At 42.8% G+C, this 20,890-nt stretch overlaps 1 protein-coding gene across 6 annotated transcripts in view; it reads right to left on the bottom strand.

Annotated features, from left to right (window-relative positions):
• The window catches only part of il34 (interleukin 34), an 88,627-nt gene that overhangs the window by 24,817 nt on the left and 42,920 nt on the right, over positions 1–20,890 (bottom strand). For 2 of the 6 annotated variants that reach the window (XM_053884579.1, XM_053884580.1), the window contains exon 3: positions 3,598–3,819. In XM_053884579.1, the coding sequence (XP_053740554.1) occupies positions 3,598–3,643 (46 nt within the window). In that variant the 5' untranslated portion in view covers positions 3,644–3,819. Of the gene's footprint in view, positions 1–3,597; positions 4,001–5,106 lie in introns of those variants that run through there. The other 4 variants (XM_053884584.1, XM_053884581.1, XM_053884582.1 and 1 more) reach the window with 4 other exon arrangements.

Below are 20,890 nucleotides of genomic sequence, written 5' to 3'. Positions count from 1 at the left end.
AAAAAAAAAAAACCCTCAATATCCAGGTGTTTACTTCAAATTGAGGATTTGGTAGCAAGATGGATATAAAACATGGAACATGGGGAATATTAAGCAAAGACAAATATGATAAATATATTCATAAAAACACTGTTTCTGAGCCTGAGAAAACAGAGCCCCAAACAGTATCTGCAGATCATTGTTTTGCTTGCTCCACTACTTTTTGGATTCCACTCTGAATAATATGTGCGAGTGAAACAGACAGACCTTTGGGGATGAAGACACTGAGGTCGTCCTTGGATGTGACTAGAAAGCACACGGTCAGAAATGAGTGGGACACGAAGATGTTTGGAGACGTCAGGGAGGACAGATGGTTTGGACATGTGGAGAGGAGAGACAGTGTTGGACCAACAAAGAATGTTGGAGATGAAGAAGCTAGCCAGAGAACTTGCTGTGGCCACCACTAATGGGAAGTGACCCAAAAAAGTATTGATCAATTTGACTATCTTCCATGATCACCATTGATAATTCACATTGTACAAGGACCCAAGCATAGTTTGAGAGTCCCTCAGTCAGTCGTACGCACAGACACATGCTCCAGTTTCGCAGCTCCAACCCACACTTGTGAACCTCATGAAACCTGAAGTAAAACAAAAATATATCCTCAATCCTTTGAGCTCTTTTGATACTCGTCTGTTCCGACACTTGTTGGCCGACAGCTCCTACGTATGCCTCAGCACGAAACCTTTTACAACTCTGCCGTTTTCATCTAGTAACCACAACCATTCCAGGTGGTATATTGCACTGCTGCACCTCTCTATTTCAGTAAGTGGTTACTTTAACACTCGTCATGTTTAAGTCTGCAGTAAACAAGCAAAACTTGCGAATTCCACTCACAACAACGTTGATTTACGCAGCACTGTAGACCCGTTGTTCTTCAGGGAAATGTACTTTGCTTCTCTTTCCCCTTAGCGCCTCAGAGTTCTGACCACAATGTGACTGAAATTTACAGGTGCCCACTGGCAGTGAGATGATTAACAAGACAGCGTGGATGCACAGAACCTCCGTAAGCATGTCCACACAGCCATCCTCGTGGACACTTTGGCCTGTGGGAGGATCGAGACACTCATGAGGCTCTCTCAACCGCAGGTCAGCAGAAAAGAAGCGTGACGTCAAGCCAGTACACACTTCTCTCACATTTTTGGCATTGACAGGAAGCTGGAGGAAAAATACACAACAAATCAAAACTGTATAATTTGAATGGTTCGACCAGCTGACAGGGGCGTGGAGTCATGGGTCTAACAGCAAATAAACTCAAAAGTCGCAATTTTAAACACTAGAAGTCTTGTTCTTCAAAATAGAACTACATTATTGATAGTAATGACAATAAAATGTAGTTTACATTCATATGTAAACATGTGTAGTGCAGAAGTCTGCAATTGAAATGGACCGAGTCACTGTTGAGGATTAATGGACCATTGATACTGGATGGATCCGGATACGGACGGAGCCTTCTGTCATTGCCCCATGTTTATTTCCTCCATATTTCAGCACGTTTCCACCAAGCTTACAGAAACAGACCACACAGAGCAGTACCACCAGAAACCGGCAGTGTTGCTGTTACGACATCGCTCTGACGAGACATGAAGAATTCACAACAATGGTGGGAAGTCTATATTTAATGGCCTCACTGTGGTCCGCCTCCTACAACGCTGCCTTTGTTTTCTTCTTTTTTGCAAGAGGTACATTATCAGTCGCCAACAATTCAACGTTTGAATTGGACTCGTACAATTTCGTACGTTGAGGGAGCCTTCAGAAGCAGCTCCCAGAGTCACTGGGGCTGATGCTGCACGTTCACTCGGTACTTGGGCAGTGACGTCATGATGTTGCGTTTCATTCATTCATTGTTTCAACAGCAGTTGTGCATGTTTAGTTCCAGGTCTTAAGGTAATGTCATTGAAAACCCATGTCCAATGGAAATACTATCTTTCTAGTGGTAATGATAAGTAACATTTCTCCGCCCCAAAAACACATCACTGTGTGCAAACGACTGAAATTGCATACTGCAACTTAAACACTCGCGGTATTTATTAGCTCACATTGCACATTGTTTCAAAGCAAGGAACAATCCATGAAGTAACTCAAACCCTAACTTTCAGCTCGACTAGGTTTGATGTGATAATGCAGCCTATTCAAACTAATCCCTTAGATACAGATGTAAAACACAAGACAAATTCCATTGGTTCAATAGATCTTCATTTCACAGAGAGCGTGTCCTGACAACATGATTTCCAGGACGATAAAGGATCTTGTGACTGATTATCGAAGATGAGCAACGGTGTTTGTAAATAGATTCTACAGCCAACAAACATTTCTGGTGGAGACAACCAAGCGACACAAATCCAAGTTCATTCTAACTCACTTTCAAATGAGACTCTCCAAGAGCAGAAACCAGCACTTGAGTCGAGGCATACAGGTACAGTCTTATGGATCTATTTTCAGGACCCTGACACAAAAGATATATAGGGTACTTCTCATTTTTAATGCCATATTTCTAATGGTTCTGGTTCCTCTCTGTAGTGATCAGGGCGGAAATAAAGACCTTCGGCTTTCTAATGTATTTAATGTGTATTTAACCACATTCATCCGAAACAGAGGCAGTCAGTTTACGGATACTACTGTGCATGTTAAATTACACTGCTCACAGCCTCATGTATGCATGCGCTTCGTGAAAACTGAAGTAGGAAAGCAGATGGGTTTTGACATCCACGCATAGATTGGACAGAATCCTTGTTTAACTGAAAGGAATTCCCATAATTACATGCCGCAAATTAGTCAAAGGCATCCTCTGCTTATGTCGACAGGACCAGAGTTCAACAAGGTTCCAGGCAAGCACAGACACACATGTATTTCTGCTGCCATCAACCGACTTGTGTCTGAGGAATTACATCTCCCTCCTCCCGAGGGCCACTTCTTTTGGATTTTTTCTTTTTTTTTTCACACGATGAGGCTTAGTCAAGAAGTTAATCCCCATGCTCCAAGCCAGAAGTCGTCTGACAGAAACCCAGCGGTCTCATTCACATCTGATATTTTGACAAATTGAATGTTTGCAGAGGCAAGTTCATAAACTGCTAGCTTAAATCTGTCTGAGCTTCGGGCCCTTTGTCTGATGTTCCAGAGTCAGTTATAGTCTACACACAAAACTTTTTACATCACTCTGGAAACTCCACCCAGGACCATGTCAGTGAGCATAAACACCATAGACGTACAGTCGTAAAGAAAACTGGATTGACAGGTGAACTTCAGCTTCAGTATCAGAGGAGAGATGTTTGTCTGTATAAGTCCAGTATTACACCCTGCTCATTTTTATCTTTATTTTTTTGATTTTTATACGACCATTCACTGCCGACTGAAGTCCATCTGTAACTTCAATGTCTCACAAGTGTGACTCATCACTTTCAGATGTTTTGCACAAGAATAAGTCCTTTGTTTACTTTGAACCTGCGTCTCTTCCACAAAAACTGCACAAGTCATTGCTGATATTGCTTGGGACTTCCAACGCTTCCATGGGGATCAGAGAGGGATTCTGCTTAGGGTTTGATGGATGAGATCTCTTACCCAAAAGGCCTCCCAGCAGGCAGACTGAGGCGGACTGTTGGACCATACTCTTGGGTTTAAGTCCTCGGCTCCGGAGTGCTGGAAACACAGCACAGCGTGTGAGTAGACAGTCAGCGCCAGTCGTCCTCTTCAGTCAGTGTGTTCAGCAGGACACACATGGTCTGTCAGACGTCCAGTCTTCATACAGCCCCTTTCACTTCTGCTTCCTTCCTTTGGTTCCCACTGAAAATGAGAGAAAGACAAGTTTAAGGACTGGAAAATATGGTCACAAATCTACCCACAGTTCACAAACCAAACTGGACCTTAAATAACGGCTTTAGTGAGCAACATTATGATTTCAGCCGAGCATATAGTCAGACTTGTGAGCAGGTTTTTCAGAGTCCAAAAGATACCTTAAGCAGACAAGAGGCCAAAACAAGTGACAAACGGTCTTCCTCTAATACCACATTGAGACTGTACATTTGTTAATGTCAATAGATTATTTTTTTAAATCTCAATTAATCGCTCTAGAGCTCAGTTAACTCGCGATTAATGGCATATTAGACACACATTTTGTACCTGTTCTCTGTGCAACTTAAAGGAGGTTAGAGCCTCTGAGGTCATTCTGAAGAATGTCCTTGACAGCATCAGTTATGTTGGGTTTGCTGTTGATAACATCTTCCTTCAAGCTACGTTTAGAACAGATACAGAATGTGTCATTCATTTGCCATTAATTGCAAGTTAACTCGGCGTTAGTGCGATTAATTGACATTAAAATTTCAATCTATTGAGAGACCTACTTTTAATAAGGAACCTAGTGCTACCCTACTACTACACCAAGCTGCCCTACATGTCCACCAGGAGGCTTTAAATACCCTAAATGACTGAGACTGAGCACCTTTAGTCGGCATTTAAGTCCGTGAATGGCTTGATATCTCACTCAGCACCACAACACTGAGTGAAACATCTCCCTGTTTCTCACACTTTACCTCTATTCTGCCCAAATCCAGATCATGGACAACCATTGGTGCTTCCTCACCGAGGGAGTCACCAGCTGCTTTTGTTCTCCTCACTCCCAAAAGGTGGCCTGAGTTCGGCCTTCAGGCAGGGATTTCCCACAGTACACAAAACACATTGTGAAATTTAAGTTGTTGAACCAATTTGTTCTGGATTATTCTCTAGTGCACAGCAGGAAATCATCAGCTAAGTGGGGTAAAATGTAAATGTTTGCAAAAAGCCGTCGCTCAGAACATGTCACAAGGTGAAACTCCCATAAACGTATATGAATGCTTTAATGTGTTTTTGATCAAAATATCTATTCAAAAAGAGAATGGAGGAGGTTACTGGGAGGTCAAGCTGCGAATGGCAAATCTTGTGATGAACTCCCGGCATAGACCTTCCTAAAGACCGCTCATCATCTAATTTCCACATGTTCCTTTGAACATAAGCGCATCCTCTGGCTAGTTTTGTTAACTAGCTGATTTAATTTACTGAGAGCACAGAGGCGACAGAGCGTGAAAGATGGCTGACCTGAGGGCAGTGGAGTGTTCATGCTGCAGTCATGGGAAGAACGGGCTTGTTGTGCTCATAAAACATTGCTCCACACGAACGAAAACAAACGGCTATACAGCAGGAGGTGACATTGATGCTCGGAATTTGCTTTAGGTACCAGTGGGTTCAACAGAGTCTCTGCGAGCTGCTTCACAAACACTGGACAGTCATGTGGAGCAGGGATGAGGATGAGCCATGAGACCAGAAAATCACCTGCTGGGTGGAATTATTAGCAACATTTTACACCAACCAGATGCCACTTGAGTAGGAGTTAGTTGAGACTCCCTTCGTAGAGAACAGAAGATAGGGCCTGTTACTGATCCGCCAAGACTCGCACTCAGACCATCAAACTTTCAGGTAGATCTTGACCCAGTCTTGACGTTTCAACTTACGTGTCTTGCTCAGTGCGGGTTGAATTTCACCCTCCTTTTAAGTCTGCGGGGTCTGAGTTCCTAACCCTTGTAATCCTGGGTTCTCCAGGTAAGTTACAGCCCGACATGTCAGCACTGAAGGACACTAGGTTCGTAGGACCTTCATGCTTCTCTGAGGAACAGAATCGTCTTAAGTGGCTAATTTCAATCCCACATCAAACATACATCAACAACTCTTTCCTATCGACAACTTGATCTTCGAGATAAAAAAGAAGCAGAGAGAAGAACAGTGATAATTTCTGCGGCGTTTTTATGTTTTCTTTTTCAGGACCATTTACATTGTCAGAGTCCCATGAGTAAACCTAAGTGTAGATTGCTAGATACTCCTCACTGTAGTTCATCTTCCATGGGCGATGCACCAGTGGATGTGACAAGCTGCTTTTGGGTTTTGGTAAATTGCCAAATTGCAACTCAACTCTTGGCCTCGCTGGAAAGAAAGGTTGGCACTAGTGGTTGCTGCAGAGAAATAAAATAAAAAAACTAAACAGGAAAAACTTCAAAGATGGTGACACACAATACAACAAAGCTCACACACACACAAGCTACACTCAGTTACACTCCACCACTGTTAGGGAAAAGTGGGAAGATCAGAACTGTTCTTTCCTCTGCTTCATTTGAGTCACTTTAGCCATAATCTTGCAGTTCTAATATGTGTCTGTCCATGTTGCCCCGGTCTCTTTACCTCAGCAACTGGCATAGGCTCCAGCTGACCATCACATCTCTTGGCAACTTGCTCAACAGTGAGTCGGCTGTCTGCAACTGATCAGATTTACCGTGTAGCTTAAAGATCAGCAGGGCACAACATACTGCAGCAGTTGAAAGCTTTAAATTCTTCGGCTCCAGGTCTCAGCCCAACCGTCACATCCATCAGGAGCACCGTGACAGCCGAAGGAAAGCTCTGAACCAGTGGCTGTGACCCTTGACCACATTCTCGCCCACAGACTTACTGTTGTTGACACATCTTTGACATTTCTCGCCGTGATGAATGAGTGAGCTGCCTGTTGTGGTCTGAAGCAACCGCCGATATCTATGTCTGCTTCTGCGTAACAAGCTTTCATAGTTGTTTACCGAAGCATCGAGACTTTCAGATTCAACTGATGTGGAGAAGTTCAGAGACAAAGTTATGAAGGACCAAGACAGCAAAAGACATGAGGGACATGAAGAGGATGGATGTGACTGGGGAGGATGATCTGGGATGGTGGAGGTAGAAAACTTGCTGTGGCTGATGGGAAATGACCAAAGAGGAAAAGAAGAAGTGTGTGTGCTGTCATAATATTGAGAGTTCACCTAGTCTGCGAAGTCTGTTACCTATTAAGAGTCAGTTGAAACCCAGCATATGTAAGAAACGAAGAGGGCTGTTTAAAGGATCCACCCTAAATTCTCCATGACACGAAGTCTAGGGTCACAGGAGCAGATCCTCATGCTGCATTCTCAGTCACAAGCACTGTGATATTTGGTTTTAAATGACGAGTAAATGATCATTTAAAAGTGGACGCGTGAAAATAAACGCACATAACGACAGCTCGAGTTCAGGAGTGACTGGAGTGTGTGCGCCGTGCTCCATGTAGACCTCCACTTTTTTTTTGCAAAGTTCTGTGACTAAATTGAGGAGCATAAGAAAACTGTCATGAATCTATCGCAACACCATTTAAATAATTTTTATTGATTTCTTTTCTTCATATTTGCAGCCCTTTTATGTCCTATGTACTGTATATAACAAGTTCAGTCACATTTAAATACATCAACATTGAGCTTGTTTAGCTGCATGTGTGTCTTGTTTCTCTTAAATATATTCTCTTGTTCAGTGGGTGCCACTAAACAATAGTTATCAAAGTTGAATCTGTAGCCGTACCCATGGCTTTTCCTGAACATGAACCGAAGAAAGATAAGCATCTCATGAAGTACAGAAGTCTTCTCTTTCCAGGGGTTTGAATGAATACCAAGTTTGTAAATGTAAACCATCTTAATAGCTTCCTCTCAGAGTTCACATTGGCTGCTAGCGTGTTTGCTTTATGTTGAAAGTACATTTTCCTTGAAGGCTTTTTGTAATCAAATCAGCTCTCTATATCCAGGACCGAAATCCTGCGAGCCAACAGTGCATCCTAGCATGACACACAACTTTGCTATTTTCTTTAGATTTATCTGAGGTTGGACTCGCTCCGAGTCCACTGATGAAAACAAGAGCGGTGGACAGCCAGTGTTTATTAAGACTGAAACTGGAGCCACATTTACCACAGCTGAGGTTGACCCTGACAGCATGACATTCTAGAACCTTGAATCCTCCTTGTACACATTAAAATGGTGACAGGCTCAAGTTAAAGGTCTTATTATAGCTGTTTGTTTACCAAGGTATTAATCTTTTAAACAAAAGAATATTGATCTTAAGGCCAGAATTATGACAAATCTGGGCCCATTGGTCCACTGAAACACCTATTCATCAAAGCTGAAGGCAGCCTAAGGCCAGGTCAGGTCCACTGTCCATAAAAATATTTCACTGTGGTAGAGAGGATGGGTGGGATCATCAACTCCTAATGTAAACTCACATGGCAATTTGACTTCTTCACATTGAGCCACATACATTCAGGGAAAAGCCCACAAAATGGCCGACGGCGGATATAAGCCAAACTATTTTCCAAGCTCTCCCAGCGAGAGGATTTACGACTGTCGTTCCAGGCAATTTACATATTTATTTGACTTATTCAGATTCCACTCACAAAGCTTAAAGAAAACATTGCCGCACAATGACTGGCAGGGCTTGTGACCTTGGTTTACAAGACGTCTAAACCCATAAAGATGATAAGAAGCAATTGAAGCCGCTTTTCTATTCAACTGTCCGAGAAGAATCATAATTTAAAAAACATCAACGACAACCAAACTGGACTGCTAGTAATAGGAGAGTCGATTCAAGTTCTTCATAACCTCATTCATTGAATATACATCTGGCTCCCTCCTCTCTCCTCTAACACCAACCTCTGCATACGTCCATGGTTGTTTTTCAAACACAGCACCGGTATGTGTTCCTGATACCACAAAGCCCAGCGGAATGATTTTCCCGCATGTTAACCCCCCGCAGGGCTAAAACTAATGGATGACGGTAAGGAAAATAATCTCACCCCCACTGACAAAAACACTACTTAAAAACAAAAAAAAAAACTTTACTCGATGGTTTCACATATATACTCCGTTGCATGATGTATGTGGTTTCATGTTATATATTGAATGAAAATAATGATGTTGTTCCAACAGATATTTAATCCTCATAGGCAATGTGATTGCCCCTAAAATGGCATGTAACAGCCCAAATTTCCTCAGGGTGAAAAGAATAAAGGCAGTCTAATCCAATCTAGTGTTTGCACTGATAATGAATGAATCTTTCACATCCTTTTCACATTTTTTTGGTATGTAGCAAAGCCCTCCGAAATGTTCTTACAAATGCATCAAGAGTACTCTCACACACAAAAACACCAACACCATGATACTGTTTTTATTTGCCACTAGTTCTTCTCATTGTGTGAGCAGGCATTGCCTTTTTTCAAATTCAGATTTCGGTCACTTTACACCAGTGTTTTTCAACCATTTTTGTGCTGGGCCACACTTTGAAAAAAATCCCTTTTAATTTGAAAACAACGGCAGCTGCAGACTCTTGGCTAGTTTGGTCGGCTATTTGCAGAAACAATTTGAAGAAAATGCAATTGTTTAAACAGAAAGGGGTGAACTATATGACAAAATAATTTATTTATTTATTTTAAATAACTGTTTAGATTTGCTAACAATCTTGTTTGCATGTTTTTATTCCAGTTTGGGGAATTTGCAGACAAATCTTTCTTTCTATGAATTCTTTGCTTCAGCTTTTTAGCAACAATGATCCTTTCTGTCTCCACATTTTGCAGCACATTTATTTGGTTCTGCATTCAGTTTTTAGCCCACTTTTAAACCACATAGCCAACTGATCGTGTCGAGTGACAAGTGTCAATAAAGTTTCCAAGCGAAAGTTGCAGCAGTGCAGTCTGTGGCGTCGCAGGACAGACAAGGAACACTCCATCATTCTGTTGTGAAGGTGTGTGGTCAAGTTTAGACACACATCAGGTTTAACTCAGTTGCACATTTGACCGGCTTCTTCGCTGCAAGAGCGCGAGGGGAGAGGAATCACAGTAACAGCATAGCTCCACTGTGTATAGAAAGAATGTCGCAGAATCCATGTCATTTTATCTCTGGATAAATTAAGTGAAACTGGATTGTTTCCCGCGTCACACCTGACAGTCTCTCATGGCTTGTGCCGCAGCACACCCGTTGAAAAACACTGCTTCACAGTTCTAGTGGAGCCGATTTCACTGTCCCTGGATGTGAAACATTTCCCTTTTTATGGAACAAGGTTCTGCTCACCGAATCGCCCTTTCAACAATCATAATAATAATGATCACAAGTGGGCACTTTATTTCATTGTTCATTCCTGGTTTGATGTCACACAGATGGCCCAGGAGGTCAAAACACAAGCAAGAAGGTGAAGGGATGGAATCTCTGGTTGGGTCACGGGCTGTTGAAGGACCTCAACAAGTCCACGATTTCACACACAAACCTTTGTAGTAACAACATTTTTTGTTATGGGCTGCCTTCAGGAGAGGCACATTTCACGACATTTGTCACGGTTGTGTCAGCGGGAAACACGTGCGAGCGCATCAGCGAAGGATTGTGGACGAGCGGAACGCCGTGCGCTTGGCATGCGTTAAAGCAAACTGGTCGTTTTGAAGGCAACAAGTAACGTGAACGCTCACAAAAGGATTAGAGTTGTTAGAACATAAATAGTAGACTTTAAGATGTCTGTTTCAACCCAAAATTATGTTCTTTATTTGGATCATTTAGAGCTAATTTACTCTACATACAATTGGCCAGCGGCCTAGTGGTTAACACAAAGGCCTTCTAAAATTCACGTATGGAACTGATATAGAGTTTCACCTTCTTTACTCAAGAATGGATTTGAGAAGGGAAAGAGGGAAAAAGGCTGGTGCTTGAGCACCACTAGGAGTGTGAAAATAAAACTGAAATTTCTTTCCAACTGGACTACTGTGAATCCCTAAATCTGAAGGCTTACACCCAGCGAAACAGAGGCCAGTTCATTGTAGAACATCCTCAAGATACTTATCGCAAAACGATAAGAATGACAAAAAGGAAATTGTGAAAAGTGTGAAGCTACTAGTTCAATGTGTCCAGTAGTCAGTCATGGCTGATCTGCGGAAAACCAAAGATATGGAAGCTGAATCTTCCAGACTGGGCTAAGAATTGTATTTCGATGAGTGACAAGAGTGTTTTCTTTCCTCGAAAGTAATCTTGGTGATCCATTGGAGCAGAATGAGATCTTCCATCCAGATCTGATTCCCTGTCCTCTCTGAACCACAGAGGCTGTCTTAGTCCATGTTGGCCTCTTAAGGGGGTTGTGGAGACTTGTTTTCCTAAAATATTCAGAGGAGTTCTCAGACAGCACTTTTGTTTTGTTCTATTCAATGCAAAGCAAGCATGTCTAAAATAAAGTGCTGGCACAGCCATGATATTGTCAAACAGATTTCTTTTCTTTGCCCTTCTGTCACAGTATTGCAGCCTCCTCCACAGTCCCGCTCACGTACATTGCCCCTGGTCACACCTATCCTCTTCGTCTCCTCCTTTATCACAACCAAGATCCGAGGAGGTCCAGTACTTCCACTTCCATCCACCATGTTCCCTGTCTCTCCTCTCCTCGTGTCCAAACCATCTGAGTCTGGCCTCCCTAAGACTCCAAACGACTCCACAGGACTGGGCTCCTACATAATAACTTCATATCCAGTCTTTCCCTTTCATTCCCAATGAAAACCTGAACATCTTCATTCTGACACTTCAAACTCTGCCTCTGGTCTTGTGTCAGAGCTACTGCCGCTAAAGCAGACATGTTTGGGACCATATTTCCCACCAATTTTTTGAGCCAAATGCTCCTGGCTTATCTGTGAGGCACGACTGAATGTAAAGAAGCCATCCAGCAGAGATAAAAGGAAGCAAAGGGGGGGGGGTTCCTTTAATCCTGGGAGTAAATCTCACTCCCACCCGCCGCTGAAAAAACTTAAAGATAAAATGGTTCCTCTTTTTTGCTTTTAAACACTCATGAGAACCATCATCCCTTCCGCTTGAAGTTGTGTTGTGTTTCTGTTTTTGGACCACATTTATGCACTGGAAACAGCTGGAAATGAAACCAGAGAGAGTCAGGGGTTGGTAAAGGGAACATCACGTGGTTTTCCCCGCCACAGCTACTCATTTGAACCTGTTAAGTGGTCTGAAAAAGCTCTCAACACATCGGGTCACAGCCCCAGATCTGCAGTACTGGAGTCATAAAAAGAGCTGTAAAATACTAAAACAAAGAAGGTAATGTTTTTCTTTCTCTCCAAAGTCGTTGGGACCTTGTTCCTCCCAGCCGGGTCACAGAGGTCTCAGCTGCAATACCAGTGGAGAATCTTGAGTCTGTGACCACAAGGGCAGAGGAGCACAGTTTGGACCTTCTGTCTGTCTCAGGTTACCCATGACAAGAGGTGCCAAACCAGGGTGAGCAGGGGTTCATCAATTCAAAGCATGACTCCTTCTGGAGTCCCCATTCCAGCGACTGCTATTTGGACTACACCCCTCTTTGTTTTGCCTTTAACAGTCTTATAATGACCCCTTTTCGGCTGACCTGAGGTCATGACCCCAATTGTTAAGTAATGCCAACTTAACTGCGCATCACCTGGGAAGGGAAAACATGGCACTTATAGTCCCCTCAGAAAAAAAAAAACTTCAGACTGAGAAGCTTTCAAACAAATGCTTAGGAGAAGAAAAAGTATTTCAATTTTGGACAGGAGAATCCAACATATATAGGAAATAAATCATCAGCATCAGGCAACTCAAGTCGAGCTACAGCCTCATCTTCATTACAAAAGCGATTGAGTCTATATAAGATGACAATTATAGCTATTAAAAACAGAGAAAATAACTCACTCAAATGGCCAGAGATGACCTGGCATTTGAAAAATGTCACTGAATTTAAAAAGGCAGAATGCTAAGATCGGTCTGGTGAAGTTCAGCGGTTCAACCCAGTAAATTATTCCGATTGAAACTGTTGAAATGCTTTTGCTTATACTGGACTGAGCCCTTGGTGGTCGTCATCTACACATATCTCGTGGTATTTTTGTAGTTAAGCACAGCTGAAAGATGATATGATGTAAGGGTTGGATAACCATGCGCAGCCCTGACCTCCAGCTGACTGGGGTCAGAGGATTGAGAGGCTCTCAAGCAGGACTTGCTACGGCGTGCGGTGGTAGTTATCCCGTGAAGGACTCAAGGCTACTAGCAAGGCTTCATTACTCATTCTACAAAGTGTCACGATGACAACTACAAATGTATCAGATAGCAGTCAATGTTCAGTTGTGGAGATATTAGGTGAAAGGTGAAGGGGAAGACAACCAGAGAGGTGAAGAAGGACACGAAGAGGAGAGGTGAGACTGGAGAGGTCAGGCCAGGTAAAGGTGAAGGACATGCAGCTGCAACATTTTGGGAGGAATGCAAGAGAAGTGTGCAAATATACCCCTTCACCATCATTGATGACAAGGGATTCGTGAGAAAGCATAAATATTTACAGGAGTAAAACATTATATTTCACTTAAAACATGAAATAAGACGGTGTCGCAGATGCTTTTATAGTAGAATAACCTAAAGTAGCACCCATTTCAACCACTCCCCTCTTCTCAAAACAAACTGACGCCAGCAGTTTGGAAGCGAAAGCTGTTGAGCTTGGAGTTAACAGCCACACTTGCTCTCTGACACTGTTTAACTGCCAGCACTAATGTAAAACAAAGGTGTCAAGACTATTAACTGTGCACCTCTAACCTTCTCCTACGGTCCTTTCAAAACTGGGACATCATTTCTACATCAGTCGTGTGACCCTTGCTCTGACATACAGATTGAAGAGAAAGGAAACCGAGGTCTTTCGAAGCATGTCGATGCGATTATAAAAGCATTGCCACTTAAACCCCAGTAAAATGTTCCAAGCTGCTGCCAGGTCCCCTCAACAGAACGCCATCATGCTCCCTGCCACCTGAACCAGACGTGCTGGTGCTTGTGCTGAACTTTTGACACCAGCAAGACAGTAAAAGCTAAATCTTCACATCACCTGTGGGCAACACGCAGCCAAATTACAGGCTGAGAGCTGCTTCCCTTTCAAGCGGAGCGGAAATTACTGGCAAGGGGGACCAACTAATATCCATCCACACACTTGTGCTAATTATAGACACAAAACAATGTGTTTTGTTGAGCCTTAAATCCAGCAATCATCACAGAGACGCCCATCATTTCTTCACTCCGCTCAATTAAGCTAAAGTAAAATGATGAGAGTCGAAACAAGTTTGTGGCAGCGTTTTGTTCAGCGTTTTTCTCACAGGTTGGTTGCTATTTCAGGGCTCTGCCTCGACAAGGCTGAAGGTAGTGCAGTGGCCTTTTAAAATTTACATTAGAACCATGAGTAAAATACCAGCTACATGCATCGTATATTTGTGGGGTTTTGACTTCCAGTTGACTCACAAGATATTGGAGGTTTTTCTTTAATACCTGATATATAACATTCAATCCACATCAAGCCCCTCCACACACACACTCACTGCTCTGCTGAGAACGCATGTTTGGTCCTCCAAAAAGCTGAAGGGAAACAATACCCATATTTACACAATATTTCATACTGCATACTTGACTGATTTAGTAACCTCTATTTCCGCTGACTCTATCTTAGCGGGAGAGGATTCAGCAGAGCACAGAGATCTGTGAAAACCTTAAATTCACATTGTATTTAAGCGGGTTAAAGGTTTCGAGAAACCTTTAAATTTCGCTTGTACTTTTTAAGGCAATGAGTGATCAACATGGTTATTGAAAAAGGAAACAGCAACACTAACCGTCCGGAGTTTTTATATTGTATTTTTACTGGTAATGTCGCATCCCAAGTGGATGATTCAATTAAATAAGTGTGTGAGACTGAAGAAGAAGAACCCCAAAGTTGCAAACCCTTCCCTTGAAGGACAGATGTTCCATCTTGAACGTAACCCATCGTAAACCATGTACATGTAATATGCTGGTGACGCTTTCTTGCCACAACCTGGAGGTCCGCTCTTGGCGATCTGGAGGTAGCAAATACTTGTCTCACAGCCGAGCAGCGGCGTGATTCTGCCGCGTTTCCCCCTCATAACATGGGGAACACTCTGTAAAAACATTGGGTCTAGACAGTAGTAGCGACTTTCATTTAACGCTGCCGAGTTATTAATATCAGTTTCAAAGTGAAAGTTTTTCAAAAATGGCTGCCAAGTTTGAAAACTCTTTCATATTCGAAGGACGACAAAAACGTCTGCATGTCTGTGACTCAACAAGTGTCGTCTTACAGGACGTCTCAACAGTTTAAAAAGTCACCATTAAAAGGTCCGTTCAAAACCATTAAATGTAGGTCACTGTCAGACTCGCGCTACCAGACACATTCCAGAGGTTCCCTCCGGTCAGAAAGGTTCTGACCCTCAGCTTCAATCGGGGAGGAGACGTTTCCTTCCCTCTGGATAGAGAACCTGATCCCAGCCGTCCTCTTGACCCCCTGAATGTCACCCTCCACCAGACTGACCCAGTCTTCTGTCTCCAAGTCCTCAGGTCCTGTGCAGAATGACTGCACAACAGTCAGATGTGACTACGGTGGAATCCATATTTATTCTACTGTTAGCTACTATCACTCTAGACAAAACAAAATAATGGTGGTGAACAGCAGAAGACAACTGCTGTTCACCACCAAATCTTTTTCCTCGTATGCAGTCACCCACCTGATTCGACACTAGTGTTTCCAAAACTCATCAAAGTTCCCTTTGTTCTCCAGTCATGCTTCACCGATGGTCGATCGATTCAATCCACTCCAAACCCTCCACAACTGAGGAATCCCCCACCGGCAAATCATCTGATGGACTTCCTTCTTCTACAGCTGTCCACGCTTCTCAGCCTCCAACTCCATAATAGTCTCCGTAGATCTGCATAAGCTAAAAAGATGTTGCTATAAAGAGATGTTAAAGGGGCTCTAGTGAGGTTTATTTCCACAATAATATAATGCCAAAATTTAAAAAAAGTTATATGTGTCAGATGCAGCGCGTCAGATCTTCCAGCAACAGCAGGACTCAGTGTGTAAGACTAGTGATGAAAATAAGTGTAGGACCATCAGTGGTGGACCTCCCTGATGTAAATAGGGTTAGCTAATGAGGTCAATGCATCCCATAAAGTCGACTGGCTACTACCGTTTAACTCCCTTCAGGACTCTTGTTTGCTGCGCTTCAGGTTCAAATATTCACCGTCGATCTAATTCAAGCAGACTAGAGGCGCTTTGATCTCACATGGTGGAGAAAGTTCTGCCCAGCGAGACCCACTTAACTGAAGTCCAGAGCCATGAGTGAGCAATGACCCGCTAATTCCTCCACGCTGCTGCTCCACAACCTTCCCACCGGCAGCCTCCGATGCTCAGATTGTGGCTGAAATCGAACCCAAGAGAGAAAAGCTCCAGTCTGTCAGTCACTCAGTTCTTTGTAGGTGGACTCAGGAGGCTTCCATCAGGGAGCTGCTACCGGCTGCAGTACACGTGAGCTCACCTTTAGGGTCACAAGTTCATTCACCTCTTGACGTTTTTCCAATTCCAATGTCTCTGATTCCCACCCTCTTTCTCTGTTATTACCCTCCTCCCACCACTCTTCCCTCTCTCCTGTCATCTCTCACTAACCACCCCAGCTCACCGTGCTCACAGCTACTGAAGGAGCTTCAGAAGTTCGACTTGATGAGTCGGCTGAGGCTGACAAGGTTGATTCGCTCTTTAGCCAACCACTTAAGGTTCTGAAAGGAAGTGTTGTTGTCCAACTCGGCAAAAGTAAAACTAGAGTTACGTTGGTATTGAAAAAAAAGAATATTGGCTGGAAAAATACTGTAAACATGAAATATATTATTATTATTATTAATTTCAAGAACCATTCTAGTTTTCTACCTCAATACAAAATTCCCATTTCAATAACACATTTATTTTTTACATTTTCCATTTTTTCAGCCAATATTCAATTTTTTTCTTTCAATGTTCGTCAGTCAGTGTTTCAGCCAATATTTTTTTTCAATGCCAATGTAAGCGCTCCCTTGTCTAGCCCCATAAAACTGTGAGCGCTCTGTAACTGTCAATCAAGAACGTCACATTTTAAGGGAGTCCGTTGAGGAGGTACATAAGGAGGCCATCCACCATTGTCCAGATCATCCCCCACGGTCAGACACGTCCTCCCACCACACCTGTGTTTTACTTTACTACTTTACTGTGTTTGAGTTGGTTCACTCAGCTGGTGGAGTCCAAAAGATTCGGTGAGACCACAGATTCACTCGAACGCATCACTCAAAAACAACACGAATCTACAGTGCAGTGACTCGAATCTGGGAAGGCAACACTACACAGTCCGGTCGCTCAGTACATGCACCACCGAGAGCCTTTTCACAAACACCATGAGAAACAGACTATTATCTCTAAACTATATAATATAGATTGAAAGCGACATAATATTGTAAAAGAATAAAAGCCTTTGGAGGAGCATTCATAGTTTAAGATTTCCATGCCTCACATGAGCAAGCCAACGTTCATGAATGCATTTCCCCGAGACTAACGCCAGACAGAGAGACAAACACCAACAGCTGACGTTTTAACACCTGATCTGAACGTGAGACGATGAGTGAGTGATTCTTGACCCCGTGGTCTCAGCCCCGGGCGCAGACGCGCTGGGATGCTCTGGGGTGATCCCGAGTGGCAAGTCTGTGACGTTATTGCTTGTTTGGAAAAATGAAGGACTCGTGTGATAAGAGGAATCCTCCAGCTGTCAGGACAATCAAAATCATTCCCGCCGCTTGTTTTCTCAGAAGCTCAGACAATTTATCGGCTCGGGAATTTGTTAACTGTCAGGACGGTGTTTGATCTTGAATTAATTAAAAAGGTTTCTTTCAGAACTCTTGCCAAATAGCAAATCTCACTACTGGTTCCAAAACCTTGCCGAGGCACGTTGCGCGTTTATTTATCTCTGATCGCTGTACGAGTAGCATGCACCATGTATCCAGACTTCTGACTACATGGATTCTGCTAGAATTAAAAAAAAAACAAAAAAAAACACTGCTTTTCTGATGAAGCTTGAGAGACAGAATCATGTGCCGAGCCCTGCGGTACTGTCAGACTCTGAGGTTCCAAATATCATATGATGTCTGTTGTTCTGTTGTTTAAACCTGGGGTTCTCAACCTTTTTTTTATCTCGGGGGCCCACCTTTTCCAGAACAATGGGGACCGGAGCCCATTCAAGTAAACCATATTTAATCTACTTACACATAAACAAACCAAAACCTTGTGAAATGACATGAAACCATCATTTATTTGTCATTGTCCAATGTCCAACCAGCAGCAGAACCAGGTGCGAGTTACATTCATCAAATTTGCTAGAGAAAAAAATGAAAAAAATACACTTGATGGCAGTTGTTGAGAAAATTGTACAACACGAATACAATTCTGAATAAAATGATTATAATATTGTATCACAGATTTGCAGCTGTTAAGTCAATTCAGTGACTCACTACTGCCACCATACGTGGCTCATGTATTAAAACTGAGCGTCCGGTGGCCCTCACAGCCCAAAGGTGTAAATGGGCCATGGGCCTCGGCCCTATGGTTGAGAATCACTGGTTTAAACCACAAGTAACTAATGCTAGCTTGACGATTAGTTTAAAAGCTCAACCTTCATCATCCAAAAAGAAGTCATCATCACCAAGAAGAAGGTTCTCCCCAGGGTTTTTTCCAGCATATGAGGTGTCTCCAACAGGTAGTGGGGAAGATACATGTGTCAGAGTGAGACAAATGGTGGAGAGGACGGCATTGTGCATCCTTCACAGTCCTCCTTAAGAGTCCATCTTAAAAGGCGGAGCCTTCCTTGTCTGAAATGGACATGCTGCTAAAGCACTGGGGAGAACCCTGGATTACGAGAGCACAGAGACTGAGATGGATGTTGAAGAGCTTACGAAGGAATGAACCTTCACAAGGAGGTTGTGGAGGCAGGATCATGAAGGTGTAGGAGATGAAAACAGCTGGAAAAGAAAAGAGGTTAAGGCGGGATGAAGGAGACCACAGTGGGTGAGATGACTGAGGAGGACCGAGGAGGACTAAGGGCATTCCATTAGACATCTGGGACAAATCAGCAGATCCTCTTTCCTGCCACCTTGTGGTGACGGTGGTAGCTTGTGGCATGTTATATCAATTACGCACTAATAAAAACAATGCAGAAACACGCAGTGGCCTGTGTCAAGTCAAATTATAACTGACATGTCATTGTTCCAGGGCAGTAAAATAATAAACCGTAACAAATACACTTCAGCGGTTCTGTTTCCATGCCTCCACGTTAACCCCCATTTTTGCTCACTATAAAGTTATGCCTGAGCTTTAGAATAAAATCCCTGAGACTCATGTGGTAATTTTCGTTACATTCATCTTAATGTTTGTGAAACTGGCCACACACATTGATCAAGGTCACATCCTCCTCTTTTGGTGATGGTAGTGATTTCCCGTCCAGATCAGTTGAACTTAATGATGCATGGCGATTGGAAACAGACGACTGTACATGGCGGGTTCTGGCCAGTAACAACCCCCGGTTGCCATTTAGGGGCCCCAGCATAAATTCAGACAAATGGCATGTCCAAAAGGGATTTACAGATTTGTGCAGCTTATCTCAACAATGCATCACCATTCAAGAATGAAACAGTCCGCATTGAGGCAATGGGGAGTGGAGGACAGAGAAAGTGGAAGATGGAGATGAAAGGTGGCTGGAGTGAGTGCACAAGAAGAGATAGATGAAAGATGCAGCAGAGACAAGACAGGAGGGTGAGGTGATGGAGTTTTTTTTTTTTACAGCCCTGACATGATTTATTCCCAACACACAAGACGGGCTCACACACGACAACATTCTTATCGCAGTCGAGCTGACAATAGTGGAAGATAAAAATAGATCCCATTCAGAGCTCCAGAAAATCTTGATCAATAAGTCACAACACTGACACACGTGGTCGCAATCTGTTGCGCCTTATCTGGTTAGTCAAACTGTGAATGACAGGCTATTAGATTGTTATGATAGTTCACTTCTATTGCCATTTGTTTGTCTGTTGTTTACGCACAATTTAGATTTGAATCACATTTATAATGTGCTCCGTGACTGTAGTTATTCCATCAGGCTTAACTTGTCATCAGATGTTGACTAGTAACAGCTGCAGGAATGGTCTCAGATGGAGTGCAAGGGTGTCCACAGGCTACTTTTAAAATGCTATTACTACTACTACTAGATCCACATGCCTTTTTGTTAACGTTTAAAATGATTTTTAAATCAACAGTCGTTCTCACTTTGATAACAGTGGTTTAGCTTAACAAGAAACAAACACCAAGGTTATGAATGAAAAAATCCTCTCTGTATTTGTGGTCTCCTTTGGGATCCTCTGGTGTTTTCACAACTCCCTGTGAGGCTCCTTTGCAATAGAACAGTTTCGACAGAAGAAAACTGTCAATTTGTCTCCTAATATATTCATATTTGTGAGTTCAGAAAAGGATGTCATTGACAATTTTCCTTAATTGCAATTGCATGCGGGCCAGTGCGATGAAAGAGCTTGTGAGAAGTCTTGACACGTAATTTCTCTCAGTTCGTAAAACCTGTTACGAAATATTTGTGAGTAACAAATGTGATTATTAAAAACAATTAATCAAAATGTGACAGTTTCTGTCTTGCAAAGGCTTCTTCAGCTGTGGTGAATGAATCTGTCATAAAACAGGTTTTAAACAAAATGTTTAGAGTGAGAAATATTTCATAAAGTCTGTCAACAGTTAGCTATAGACCTGATTAGCATTCATTTAGAAGTATTTAAGAGTGTAAAAATGATGTCAAACGATGACAAAAATACAGGTTTTCCCCTTAAAAACAACGTTTAGGTTGGTAGTTCATGCGTCCTAAATGATCAACTAGCTGTTACATCACTCGGACGCCAGCTTCAGCTCAAAGGCTTGTTGAAAATCGCGACAAATGACCAGCGCGCAGGTCCAGAGCCCCAGCAGCTCCAGGCTTGCCAGCTGAACTTCTGCCAGGTGAATATATAGAGGACTGGCCGTCCGTGCCGTCACACCTGTAAACCACTTTTCAGTCTGACTTCACCCCAAAGCCTTTTATTCTACTCCCTGTCAGTGCTGCCAACAGCTCCACAACACACATTCAAGATGAAAACGGACGCCATCATCCCAG

The sequence above is a fragment of the Synchiropus splendidus genome, chromosome 14 (genome assembly GCF_027744825.2).
Source record: "Synchiropus splendidus isolate RoL2022-P1 chromosome 14, RoL_Sspl_1.0, whole genome shotgun sequence".
In the NCBI taxonomy this organism is placed as follows: Eukaryota; Metazoa; Chordata; class Actinopteri; order Syngnathiformes; family Callionymidae; genus Synchiropus; species Synchiropus splendidus.
The sequence above is the reverse complement of the archived record's forward strand: the minus strand, read 5'-3'. Positions and strand labels throughout refer to the sequence as shown.